We start from the raw sequence: 12,460 nt of genomic DNA, 5'->3' as shown, positions 1-12,460 counted from the left end.
AGCTGTAGCTATGAAGTAAAATTAAAACACATGCAAAAATTAATGAACTGTGTAACGCTATGTATCTGCTAGCTTAAAGGAATGAGCTTTAACTAATTCTGAAGGAATGACCGCGATTAACCAGAATATCTGCCCGTCTTCGTAAAACGTTAAAAATTAAAGTGAGTTTAATTTTTAGAGTAAAGGTGTCTGTTACTCTATCTTTGCTTTAATAAAGATAGGAGACTGCAGTCTGTTTTGGGCGATAGACCTCATACTAGGAGTTTTACTGTGAAACTACTTACACGCAGGGAAACAGGAAATAAGAGGAACACAGGACGATCAGCTGACTTCAATGTTGACAAAGCAAGTTAACCGCCGGTGAGAAGCAAATGTTCTCGGTAATGGTCACATTGTTTTTTCCAGCTGAATTGTCCGATATTTTCTTCACGGATATCTCAGATGGTCTAACTTCTTCTTTTTTCTGATTCCGTCCTGGTGGTTTTTCGCTTTCTTCGACTGCTTTTCTAGCTTTTGTTCGGGGATTTTTAAATTACTTTCTGACATGTGATCATTGTCAAAGGTGAACAGAGGTAAAAACCAGGAAAGATTGCTACTACTGCTGTCGGTATGGACATCCAAGATGAGAGGAGAAGGCTGCTGGATGCCGAGGGTGGAGATCCAACAGGACTCATGTCTGAACAAGATGCTTATCTGAGGTCAGTGTAGCTCTACCACAGCAGATCATTTCAGAGGGTTTACGTATCATCTAAATATACAGAGTTATCTAGACCATGCAGATTATGTTTCCGACTTGTAGTTTTTACTCTCCCCTTGCTGTTTTAGGGAAACCAGTTTAATTACGGATATTATTGCTTTGTTTAGTTTTAATGGTGTAGCATAATTTATTGGTGTGTGTGTGTGTGTGTGTGTGTGTGTACTAAATTTAAAGATTATGGCATACTGAACAAGCAGTTGATCTTTGCTTAGCTTCTTTTTGCTTGCTTATTTGGAACCTGAAAGGGCCACAGAGGAGAATCTGGAGTTTGCTTGATAACAACTGTTTTATGTTGACCTAGACCAAAGTCAATGGCTACTAGAAGAATTACACAGATGAGTGACAAATTAAAGGAAAACACTGAGCCCTTCACCTCTGCATTGGGGGGATGTGGTATGCTGTCATGGATGGGTTTTTCAATACAATACAATATTCTTCTGAGTGATCGCCTTTATCCTACAGTGACACATTTCTGTCCTGCACGGAGAAGTTTGATGAGGATGAAAATGATGTAAACCATGTTGCTATGAACAAATATAGGGATTTTAGACTCGCATACATCATCAGCAGAGAGAGTGACTGAATATCTTTTGGAAAAACGTCACTACAATGAAGTAAAGCGAGTACATCAGCATTCTGAGAACTAGATTTTAGCATGTGATTTGATGCAGAGTTTCCTGCTTCAGAAAGCTTATACTGATCTACACTGCAGTAACAGTTGTAGGAGGGCCCCTTCCTGTCCCAACAGTACTGCCCACCATGGCTCAAAGAAAGGTCCATGAAGACATGGATGAGCAAGTTTGGTGTGGAAGAACTTGACTGGCCTGACCTCAACACCTTTAGTTTGAATTATAGTGATGATTGCAAAACCAGCTTTCGTTTCCAACAGTCCAAGGGTGACTTGAACATATGGTCATGTGGTACACCACATACTGGTGTTGTAGCTGTAAAGTGGGGGGTGGGGGCAAAAAAGCTTTTATTTTTATATTCTTAAGTTTTAATAACATTAATGTAATTACATTTTTTTATATATTAATGTAAATCTGCAAAATAATGTTACAAACCCTGAAAAAATTATCATTTAGTACACCCAATGCTCCCTTTAAACTCACTGGAGCTTACAGACAATCTCATGTCCTATTAAAGCTGCTTTATTCTTCCTGCATTCAGTCTAAAGCTGCAAAGTACTGTGCAGCACCGTGATCCTAGCTCTGCTTTTTCATTCTTAGTCCGAGTTAATCACAGTCATATCTGCTAGTTTTTGTAATACTTGCTCTATTCTGTACTGGATTCCTATTGTTGCTGGTGCTCTCCCAGTTTAAATACAAATCAGTATTCTCTTGATTACAGTGTTCCTGACTGAACAGCCGTTAGAAATGATGCATGTCACCCATGCCATGATATTATAGGCTTAAAAGAAGAAGCAGAAATTATTCTCTCTTTTGTCCCTGAAGCATATTAATGAGGCTGAGCTTCTTTCTATCATATGTGAGACCTGACCTTTACCTCCTACACTCATCTGTGTTCCTCTTTCTCTCCACAGCAAAGTGAAGAATCGAAAGTTGTACCTTGCGACACTTGCCTCTGTTCTGGGTCCCATGAGCTTCGGGTTCGTGCTGGGATACAGCTCTCCCGCCATCCCCGAACTCACCAAGATTGAGGACTCTCGGCTGAGACTGGACGATAACCAGGCTTCCTGGTTTGGGGTATGATGACAGCCAGGCAATTTTAACAGCAGATTTGTGTGACATCTCATTTCATCCAACACATCCTGTAAAAAAGACACACAAGAAAGAGCCGGATGAAATTAAAATGTGTTCACTGTATGTTTAAAATTAATCATTTTAGCACATTTTAAGAGCTTCAATAATCATGGTCATAACAGTTTATGACATAAAACGGTGGAAGAGTCACTGAAGGAACAACTTAATATACTGATCAGCCACAACACTGAAGCCATGTGCCTAGTGGTTTGTAGGTTCCCTTCTTGGTAACCCAGTGGTAACATTTTGGCCGCCTCCATGTTTGTGTTTTGTTTTTTTTGTTTTTTTTGGGGGGGGGGGTTGAGCCAGAAGTGACCACACTTGGACGAGAGGCTGCATTGTTTAGTCTAATTGTTTAAAATAATAGAAGCTGGCATCCATAACAGTCACAACTCTAACGCTAAGCCTTAGGACAATCACACCGTTGAGTAGCTATAAAAGAAGTCACCTCCTGTATAGTAGCTGATAAATGGGGAAACTAGCCATAGAGACCCCAAAAGGTTGATTCTTTTCATCCGGACGTAGCAATTTCAATGGGAGAATCTTTTCATCACTCCTTCAGTCTCAGCTGACTGCAGGTTTCCCCAACCTGCAGTCAGCTTTGTGTGTATACGTGTTAAAGGTAACATCTTCATGAATGGCAGTACCTAAGGTTTGCCTCCAGTATACTGTAATCTTCTTCTTCTTTTCACTGCTTCCTTTATGGGTTGCCACAGTAGTTCATCTGCCTCCATCTCACCCTATCACATCCTCTTCTGCCACATCAACCGTCTGCATGTTCTCCTTTACTATGTTCATGAATCTTCCTTATTTTTCTCCTGCCTGGGAGCCTAATCCTCAACATCATTTGCTCAGTTTATCTACTATCCCTCCTCTGCAAATGCCCAAATTATCGTAGCGTTGCCTCTTGAACTTTGTCTCCAAAACACTTAACCTGAGGTTTCCCACTGATGCACTCATTTCAAGTCCCGTCCACTGTAATGAGAGGATCTGTGTAGTTTTTGCCCTTTTAATGTTGGGTATAAAGAGTATATGCACCCTTTAAAGCCAAGCTGTCTGTTTTAAAATACGTTGAAAGTATTTCACTTAAACATATGGTCATGTGTTACATGGCATACTGGTGTAAAGTTGGTCTATATACTGCAAGCGCCGGAGCTTTGGCCTTTTTCAAAATAGGCACTAATGCAAAATAGAAAATATAGTCCAGATGTTAACTCAACAGAAATAGTTAAACCCTGTTTAATTATTCTTTTAAAATAATAAAATTGATCAAATGCAACATAAAGTTCAAATAATTCATTAACGTTTATTGCTGACGATCTGTTCTGTGTTTCAGTCCATAGTGACGGTGGGAGCAGCGTTGGGCGGGCTGATTGGTGGCTGGATGGTGGAGAAGATTGGCAGGAAGGTCAGTCTGATGTTATGCGCGCTGCCATTTGTCTCTGGCTTCACCATCATCATCGCGGCGCAGAACGTGTGGATGTTTTACGTTGGCAGAATTCTGACAGGCCTCGCCAGCGGCATCACCTCGCTGGTTGTCCCGGTATGTCATTTAAAAGCAGATTAAAGGCCTCTTTAATATTTGACCCGGCATCTGTTGATGTGAAGATTAGACAGTTTGATTCCAGAAGAAAAAAATCCATCTCCAAAAAACTTGGTTGTTAGACAGTAAATTGAAATGTCAGGCAGAAAAAACAAGGTATGCTTTCATTTTGTGGGATTAAGAAGTAGCTGCACAGTATCACTTGAACACTGATTAAAAATTAGAGAGTATAATCTGACACATGGCCTTAAATGGTGTGAAAGCCAGACACCGAATGACCTGATGGGCGGCACCTACACTCAGTGAGATAAATAAGGATTGTTTTGAACAGTGAATCATGCAAAGCCATTGTAGAATAAAAATATGGAGCTAGAAATGAACAGAATAAGACCACCTTTGCTTCAATAACATAAATGATTGTTAGTGTGGATCAGTCCATTCAAACGCCAAACATTTGTTGGCTTTGGCTTCTCAAATGTGAATCATAAATGTGCTCTTAACTTTATATAAACAAAATTATATGTGTTTGCTTTATAAACCATTAAGAGAACAGTTCTGTATACTAAAGGTTTGAATTTTTGATGTTCTCCCTTGTCTCCCCTCAAACAGGTGTATATTTCTGAGATGGCACATGAAAAGGTCCGTGGGACTTTAGGCTCCTGTGTGCAGCTCATGGTGGTGATAGGCATCATGGGAGCTTATCTTGGAGGTATGAAACTGATGTTTAAAGTTTTTATGGCATCTTTAAAACTCCCTTTGCAAAGTCTACATGGCTACAAGAACTGCAGTGTCAGATACAAGAAAAAGTGTCAGATAACAACAACGTTTTACAACCTACAAATCATTGAAAGATGATGTAACAAATGTGGCATTCACATGATCATCGTCATATATGATCCGATTCCTCTGCTGCCTCTTAGACAACAGCCTCACTGCTTGACCTGTGTGAAAATGGCTGCTTCTGGCTAATCTTGTTAGCTGTGTGCTGTGCATGATTTCCTAATAAAAGCTGGTATGTTTTGAGAGGTGGATTTGTCTCGTGGTGCTCTGGAGGTTAGTTGCTGTGCAAACACAGCAACTGTGTCACACTGCAGTCAAACAGCTGTTTGGTTGTGGGTAGATATGGTTTTTGAATTGTATCAAAGGTCTATCAGAGTTTGCAGTGATAACTTGCGGAATAACATCATGAGGTTAAAAATAGAATAATTTATTTATGAATCAGTTGATCAGTAAACTGGTTTAGAACCTGTTTCTCTGTGTGAGCCTTGTGACTGAATTTTGACGTGACCATAATCCCTCTGTGTGCCCCCCAAAGCTAAAATTACTCAAATAAAAAAAAAAAAACTGAAACTCAGTTTTCTGCGTATCAATTTAGAGTGTGCGCTTGAGTTTTATAACTAATCAAAAAAAGACAAGCCCAAACCTCTTTTTATTCAACGCTCTGAACAAATGGTTCCTGTGCAAAAGGTGCTCTGTTCTCATTCTTGGCAGACTGGCTTAATCGAGAACTGTATTCACTAAAGTACTGAAAACATCGAAAGAGAGGCACACACACTCACACGCACACACTTGTTTTCAAGTGTGAAGACATTGAGACATGTCATTGACATAATGCTTTTCCTAGCTGCTTACCATAACCCTAACCATGAAAAATGAATACCTAACCCTAACCCTCAGTCTAAACCTAACCACAACCTAACTGTAACCCTGACCCTAAAACCACATTATGAGCCTCAAAAATGCCTTCAGACTGGTGGGGACGGTCATTTTGTCCCCATAAGTGACTGTTGGTCCCCACAGGTATAGTAGCATCCCAATTTTCTGTCCTTACAAAGACGTCTAAACGTGTGTATACACACACACACAGTATTATGTTAACTGTGTATCATAGACAATCTGGTAACTTGGGTAACATTTGACAAATAGAACTTATGGATAAAGTTTGAGAAACAGGAAAATGCTAAGGAATAAGGCAATTGTATAAGAATGCAGGAAAAACCTGAAGTAAAAAGCACATGTTGGAACTGCGACATTTTACATTGGTCTATAGCAGGGGTGGGCAACTCCAGGCCTCGAGGGCCAGTGTCCTGCAGGTTTTAGATATCGCCCTGGGTCAACACACACACATCAAATGATTAGTTCATTACCAGGCCTCTGGAGAATTATAAGACATGTTGAGGAGGTAATTTAGCCATTTGAATCAGCTGTGTTGGATCAAGGACACATCTAAAACCTGCAGGACACCGGCCCTCGAGGCCTGGAGTTGCCCACCTCTGGTCTAGTCTCCAGGTTTGAAAAATAAAGCTAAACCTTTAATGCTTTTAATGGCCAGCAGGGGCTCACTACTCAGTTGCAAAGATAGCTTATTGCTCATTTGATTTAGGAACCTGTTTACTGAGGTTATAATTAGTTTATTGTATCAGTCACTAGCCTCCTCAAGTCTTCCTCAATATAACATGATGTTCATTGAATAAATTATTGTCTCATTAGCATACAGAAGGATCATAAGAGTACACATTAGGACAGGCTCACCTTAATATTGACACGTTGCTGCCCAGTGAGCATGCATTGCCTTTCTCACTTAAATCCGCCCCTCACTTGTAATGTTTGGTGTTAAACACTTAGATATGGGGGCAGTATAAATGCTAACCTTGAGGCTTCAGTAAAAACTAAAAGTGTCAGTTCAAATGGTTCTCACTGTTAAGACAAAGTTGTTTCAAAACAGCTGCATGGTTTGATGCGATGGATCACATCATGGAATTTGTTAAAAGGCCATATGAATCAAATTGTCTTTCATATGTACAAGAAATGTTGCTTATTTCTATTGAGGCTTTTTTTTTGTTTTGTTTTGTTTTTTTTTGGTAAAGGGGGAAATGTCTCTGTTAGACATTTTTTAACTCATTCAGTGATTTAGTGATTACCTGTTTGGCCAAAATTAACAACCTTCTCTGAGCACATATAACACTTTAGATGCCGATTTTGAAATATAATAAATATCCTTGTTCCTGTTATTGTAAAATTAAAATGAATGGCTTCTAAAACTTCTTTTCCACATCTCTTTAAACAAAAGATGAGGAATAGCTGTAGAAATGGCTCATCCTGAGTGTGTGTGAACCTGTCCTGCAGGTCTCTTTATGGACTGGCGTTGGTTGGCGATCTGCTGCTCCATCCCACCGACGCTGCTGATGGTCTTTATGTCCTTCATGCCTGAAACGCCCCGCTTCCTGCTGTCACAGGGCAAGCGAAGGGAGGCTGTGGAGTCACTGCGCTTCTTACGTGGACCAGACGCTCCTGTCGAATGGGAGTGCGCCCGCATTGAGGAAGCATGTGATGAGCAGGTGATATAAGACAAGAATTTCTGGCCACAGTGCCTTTGCCCTCCTCAATTGTAATTCAACCACTGTGGGAAAATGTTGGCAGTTTGGCTTGATGATTGACAACGTTATTCTGTTTTCCTCCTAGGGCTCTAAATTCCAGCTGTCTGACCTGAAGGATCCTGGTGTCTACAAGCCTCTGGTGATTGGCATCATGCTGATGATCTTCCAGCAGATGAGCGGGATCAACGCCATCATGTTCTATGCTGAGAATATATTTGAACAGGCACATTTTAAGGTAGCTCATTCACAGGCGCTACTGCTCTTTCTATCACTCACTAAACAAAGCAGATGAAGGAGCAGAAGAGCAAGACTTCACAGGACAGTGCTGGCACCTTTTTATCAAAAATGGATTTGTCGCGTTGCACTTTTCCCAAAAAGGCTTTTTTGGGAAATAGGAGTAGGGCTAAAAACAAAAGTCACAAGTTAGTGTAACAAAATGCGAAACATTTCAGTGAACACACTAATAGAAAGCTCTCCCCTTGGAGGTGAAAATTGAATTCAACAGCAAAATTATCAATTTACAAGTTTTCAGTGAAAACATAAATTCATTATAGACCTGTCTTTCTCGTTATTCTGCAGCAAAGTGACCTGGCGTCAGTGATCGTGGGTCTCATTCAGGTCGTCTTTACTGGAGTAGCAGCGCTTATCATGGACAAAGCTGGAAGGAAAGTCCTTCTCATTATCTCAGGTAGCCAGAATCTTTAAATGTAATTATTAACCATAATTCCCGAGATCTCTCTGTGACACCTCCTTGATTGTAATTTCATAACACAGGTGTTGCCATGGCCATCAGCACCACAGCATTTGGAGTTTACTTCTACCTGATGTCCTTACTTCCAGAACCCCATGGTGACCTGGCCTGGATGGCTCTGGCCAGCATAGCGGTGTTCATCACAGGTCAGTTTTCCAGCATATAAAAATGGGTCAATCAGCTCCACTTCAAGATGCAAAAATGATTTAGTCCTCACACCTTTTCCTTACCTTATACTTAATACAAATAACTTTGGATATTTAATGGCTTTGGCTATTCCATCACAAATTCAAAGATAAATTTGTCAGTCATCTGCAAAACATTTAATTAGGGCTGTGCGATATGACCAAAATCTCATATCCTATATCCTAATATATCCTATATTTATCGTCCCAAACGACGATATTTATCACAAAAGTTTTACATTTTCTGTAAATTCTGTGAATCTCGGGCAACTTGCGTGAAGTGTTTTCAGCTGGGAGTGCTGTACCTGGAGTCGAGTGTTAAATAAGTTGAAACGGCCGCAATTTTCACAATTTTGTGAGTATTTATTACACGGCATGCTGAGGGTAAAAGCCTGTCCTAAGGTTTATGTTTTTAAGCACCCATCGGCTCTTTTTAGTTTCTCATCCGTAAACACTCCACATACAATTTCACCTGATTCAGTTTATTTTGAAAAATCTCAACAGGATCTTCAGCTTTTTTTGTGAAAGGTTTACGTGGAAAATAAACAAGCGGAAGGCGGAGCCACACGATGGTTTTACCGTCGTTGTTGCTAACGACAACGCAAACAAACAGTCGCTTGTCCGTCAGTAGTGTGGTTATTTTATATATAAGAGAAAGAGAGAACTTTAAGAAATCCTGGAGTGACCATCAAAACGATGAAAAACTATTTCCGTAAACAGTTTATTTTGCGACACCACGAAACAAGCGATAGCGTAAAATGAAACATTAGACGTTATATCGTTATATCGAACAGCCCTACATTTAATACTCCAAAACCCAAACAAATTAGTGCTGCTGATGGGGATTTTTTTTGTTAAACTTGTGGGTGTATTCCCCCAACAGACCATGCCACTTTAATAACTGTTGCTGTCCTGTTCAGGTTTTGCTCTCGGCTGGGGTCCGATCCCGTGGCTCGTCATGTCAGAGATCTTCCCAGTGAAAGTGAGGGGGGTTGCCAGCGCTGTCTGCGTCCTCACCAACTGGAGCATAGCATTCGTCGTCACCAAAAATTTCCAGGATATGATGGTGAGTGTTGAACAGAATACCAAATCTGTTAAAGATCCATAAAACCACATTTCAACCAGGATTGTAAACAGAAGTGAAATTTAATTAAACAGAAGTGAAATTTTATCTTACATCTGGGATCCTTTTTTTAGTGAACACATGAGCATACAGAATGTTTACTTAAGATGCCATAAAAAGACTTCACTGCAAATTTTGCACTTTGCAGCACCATCCGAGGGACAAAGTAGAGCCCTTTGCTGGGCTGGTTCTGGCACATAGGCCGCATGTTTACCACAAATGGTTCAATGGATGTGGAATAAGATCCTGTTGGAACAGTTAGCATAACGTAACTCACCAGAAAGTCAAAATGATGTCACACAGTAATCATTATTGTTTGTTATTATGGTTGTGATGAGATAGCAGAACACATTGGAAACACATCATCACTGACTTATGGCAAAATGTTGATGACTCGCCCCCATCAAACATAGTTTATTCCCAGAAAGCTTCCCTGCCAACACCAGACGAGCTGCAGAGAAGTGCATTCCTACTTAACGAGCATATTAAGGGAAGCATTTAGTCCAGTATACACATAGTTGTTGTAACGGCCCTAATTTGCCATCAGTCATAACAGACTTAACTGGCCATTTATGCTCACCATTGTTGCTCTCACAAATGCTGCATGACTCCTGACTTAGTCAGGCTGGAAAAATGAGTGTTTGAAAAGCTTAATGTCTATTGCTGTTTCAGTGATGGGTCAGTACAGGCACATTGAGATAACCAGGGTACAAAGGCGAAAAGCTGTAACAGCTGGAGCAAAAAAAGATGAGATTTTGTGGAGAAAACTTTCAAACCACCATAATTATTTTCTTTCCTCTTTGGACTTGTTCTAGTATAATTTTTTTTCCGCTGAGTTGCAAAACATGTTGTTTACGAGAAGACTTCACCACGTCCAGTGTGCCACAAGCACCCTTATGAATAGTTATGGGTCTGATGTCACATTTAGACTGAGCAGTGACCAACATGCCAACCATAACAGCAGCTTAAGTAGTCAGTAGTCACTCCATAGCCTGCTTAGGTTCGCTGTATTGTCTCAAAGCGCTGTCACTTTTAGATTGGATATTCTCAGCTCAAAGGATAATGGGTTTCATTTTTTTGTACAGGATTATAGTTTTGTTTGTTTTTTTTAACCATCTGTATTTGTGAATTTAAAAAACAAAGTTTACTCTACACCAACATCTAGATTACTGTACAGCGATATCTTTGTATAACTTCCTCCTGGAGGTCAAAAAACTGCATGTTACATTAATTGGTCATTCTAAATTGGCTTTGGATGTTGGATTGTCTAGCTGTCTGTCTCATTGCTGAAGGCCACCTCTGCTACCTGGAGAAGCCTCTCCAACATACTGAGGATGGAAAAATAACAGTTAAATCCATATGAGTGACAATTTGTGAAGCTGTGAAAACATATTTTGATGCAGGGATGAAAATTTGAATTGAATTTGCGCTGCAGTCGGGATATTTTGAGTGTTTTTGACATAGTTCTCTGTGGCCTTTCCCCCCTCTCTCTCGCTCGCTCGCTCGCTCTCTCTTGCTTCCCCCCCCCCGATACCTATTTGCCTTGCAGAATCTTCTAACCAGTGCAGGAACTTTCTGGCTATTTGCTTCTATGTGCATCCTGAATGTCATCTTCACCATGGTCTTCGTCCCAGAAACCAAGGGCAAGACACTGGAGCAAATCGAAGCAACTTTCAGAGGGATGTCAGGTCCCTGAAGATGCCACATGTAAAGACTAAAAGACAAAACTGCTCATTTCTGAACTCACTGCTCTACCTGGGGCACTGTGTGGGTATTCTTTGTTGTTGTTATTATTAACACTTTATCACCTTTGGATATTACAGAAACTGCTGAAAGAAGTAATCCTTCGTGAAGGTTATGATTTTCAGTATTTGTGTACGAGGCATTGATTTGTCTGTTGTTCATGATGCCATTGAACTGTAATGCATCAGTAAGGTTCTGCCAAATTTGAGCTGTTTTCATGTGAAATCTGTCCAGAATCCTTTAATGTAAGATAATCTGATAAGGCAATTAAGTGCAGTCCTTTCAGTTTTGTGATACTGACAGTCTACAGAGGGGACCAGATTCAGGCTAAAGGGGGGCTGACTCTATACTGCCCCCAGGTGTACTCTTTCTTGCAGTTCTGATCAGTAAAGACAATTTTGGCAAGTTTTCCTCAGGACAGCAGTTTAGCATGAAGTTGGAAAACACTGAGGGTTGTAGTAATGGACTCCAGTGTTGCCTTCCCTATAAAATGAAATGCCAAAAATACATATAAGCTACTGTTTTTCCCTCTGTTTGTTTAAACAGAGCTTCTAAATTGAGCAGGCAGACACGTGCAGTGACTTCTTCCGGGTCATTTACATTTTTTTTCCGTTGCTGGATAAGAATATTTCCTATTGTTCTGACTCTTTTTAAGGACTCTAGCAAAAGACAGAACAAAAGTGTAACATTTTGGTAGAAGTGAGTAAGCTGTTTACACTAATTTACCTGTGTGTAATTTACACCATCAGGGAAGATTTATGTGAAGGCATTGTTCTTTTGGGGGTTTTTTTTAGCTGTGAACTGTAAAAATGTGTTTTTTCTTTAAAGTTTTATAATCATTTTTCTTTTGGGATACACTTGAAAAATGTTTTAAACACACATTATATGACTTATACACCCTTGAGGTTATGATAATAGTCACGTAAGTCACATTGTGAAGTAGTGAGTTATGTTAATTAAATATCACCTTTTCTTAAACATATTGTTTTTGTTGATCACTCTACTGGAAAAGAATAATAATCATGTTGTTGTTGTTTTTTTTTATTTAGTTTGTGATCAATAAAGATGTTTCTATTGTGTCTGTGTATTCTTTACAAATTCATTGTGAATTTCACCTGAACAGAATAAAGTCATGGTTATTTCCCTAGTTTCTCCTCTATGACTCTGGTATGACACAGAATTATTACCTACACTCGTAACATTTTTTGATGAAACATC

At 39.9% G+C, this 12,460-nt stretch overlaps 1 protein-coding gene across 2 annotated transcripts; it reads left to right on the top strand.

Moving 5' to 3' along the window:
• Positions 1-103: 103 nt before the first annotated feature.
• slc2a8 (solute carrier family 2 member 8) lies at positions 104-12,068 on the top strand. Of its 2 annotated transcripts, none has more exons than XM_026186552.1 (12): positions 104-161; positions 291-360; positions 563-698; positions 2,301-2,463; positions 3,857-4,063; positions 4,673-4,772; positions 7,190-7,401; positions 7,526-7,675; positions 8,020-8,128; positions 8,215-8,337; positions 9,297-9,442; positions 11,049-12,068. In XM_026186552.1, the coding sequence occupies exons 3-12, from the start codon at positions 610-612 to the stop codon at positions 11,193-11,195; spliced, it is 1,446 nt and encodes a 481-aa protein (XP_026042337.1). In that variant the 5' UTR covers positions 104-161; positions 291-360; positions 563-609; the 3' UTR covers positions 11,196-12,068. The 2 variants fall into 2 exon arrangements, with proteins under 2 accessions (XP_026042337.1, XP_026042336.1); XM_026186551.1 differs by having other exon boundaries at positions 291-380.
• Positions 12,069-12,460: the final 392 nt, after the last annotated feature.

The sequence above is a fragment of the Astatotilapia calliptera genome, chromosome 12, assembly GCF_900246225.1.
Source record: "Astatotilapia calliptera chromosome 12, fAstCal1.2, whole genome shotgun sequence".
Classification (NCBI taxonomy): Eukaryota; Metazoa; Chordata; class Actinopteri; order Cichliformes; family Cichlidae; genus Astatotilapia; species Astatotilapia calliptera.
This window is presented reverse-complemented; position numbering and strand designations above follow the sequence as displayed.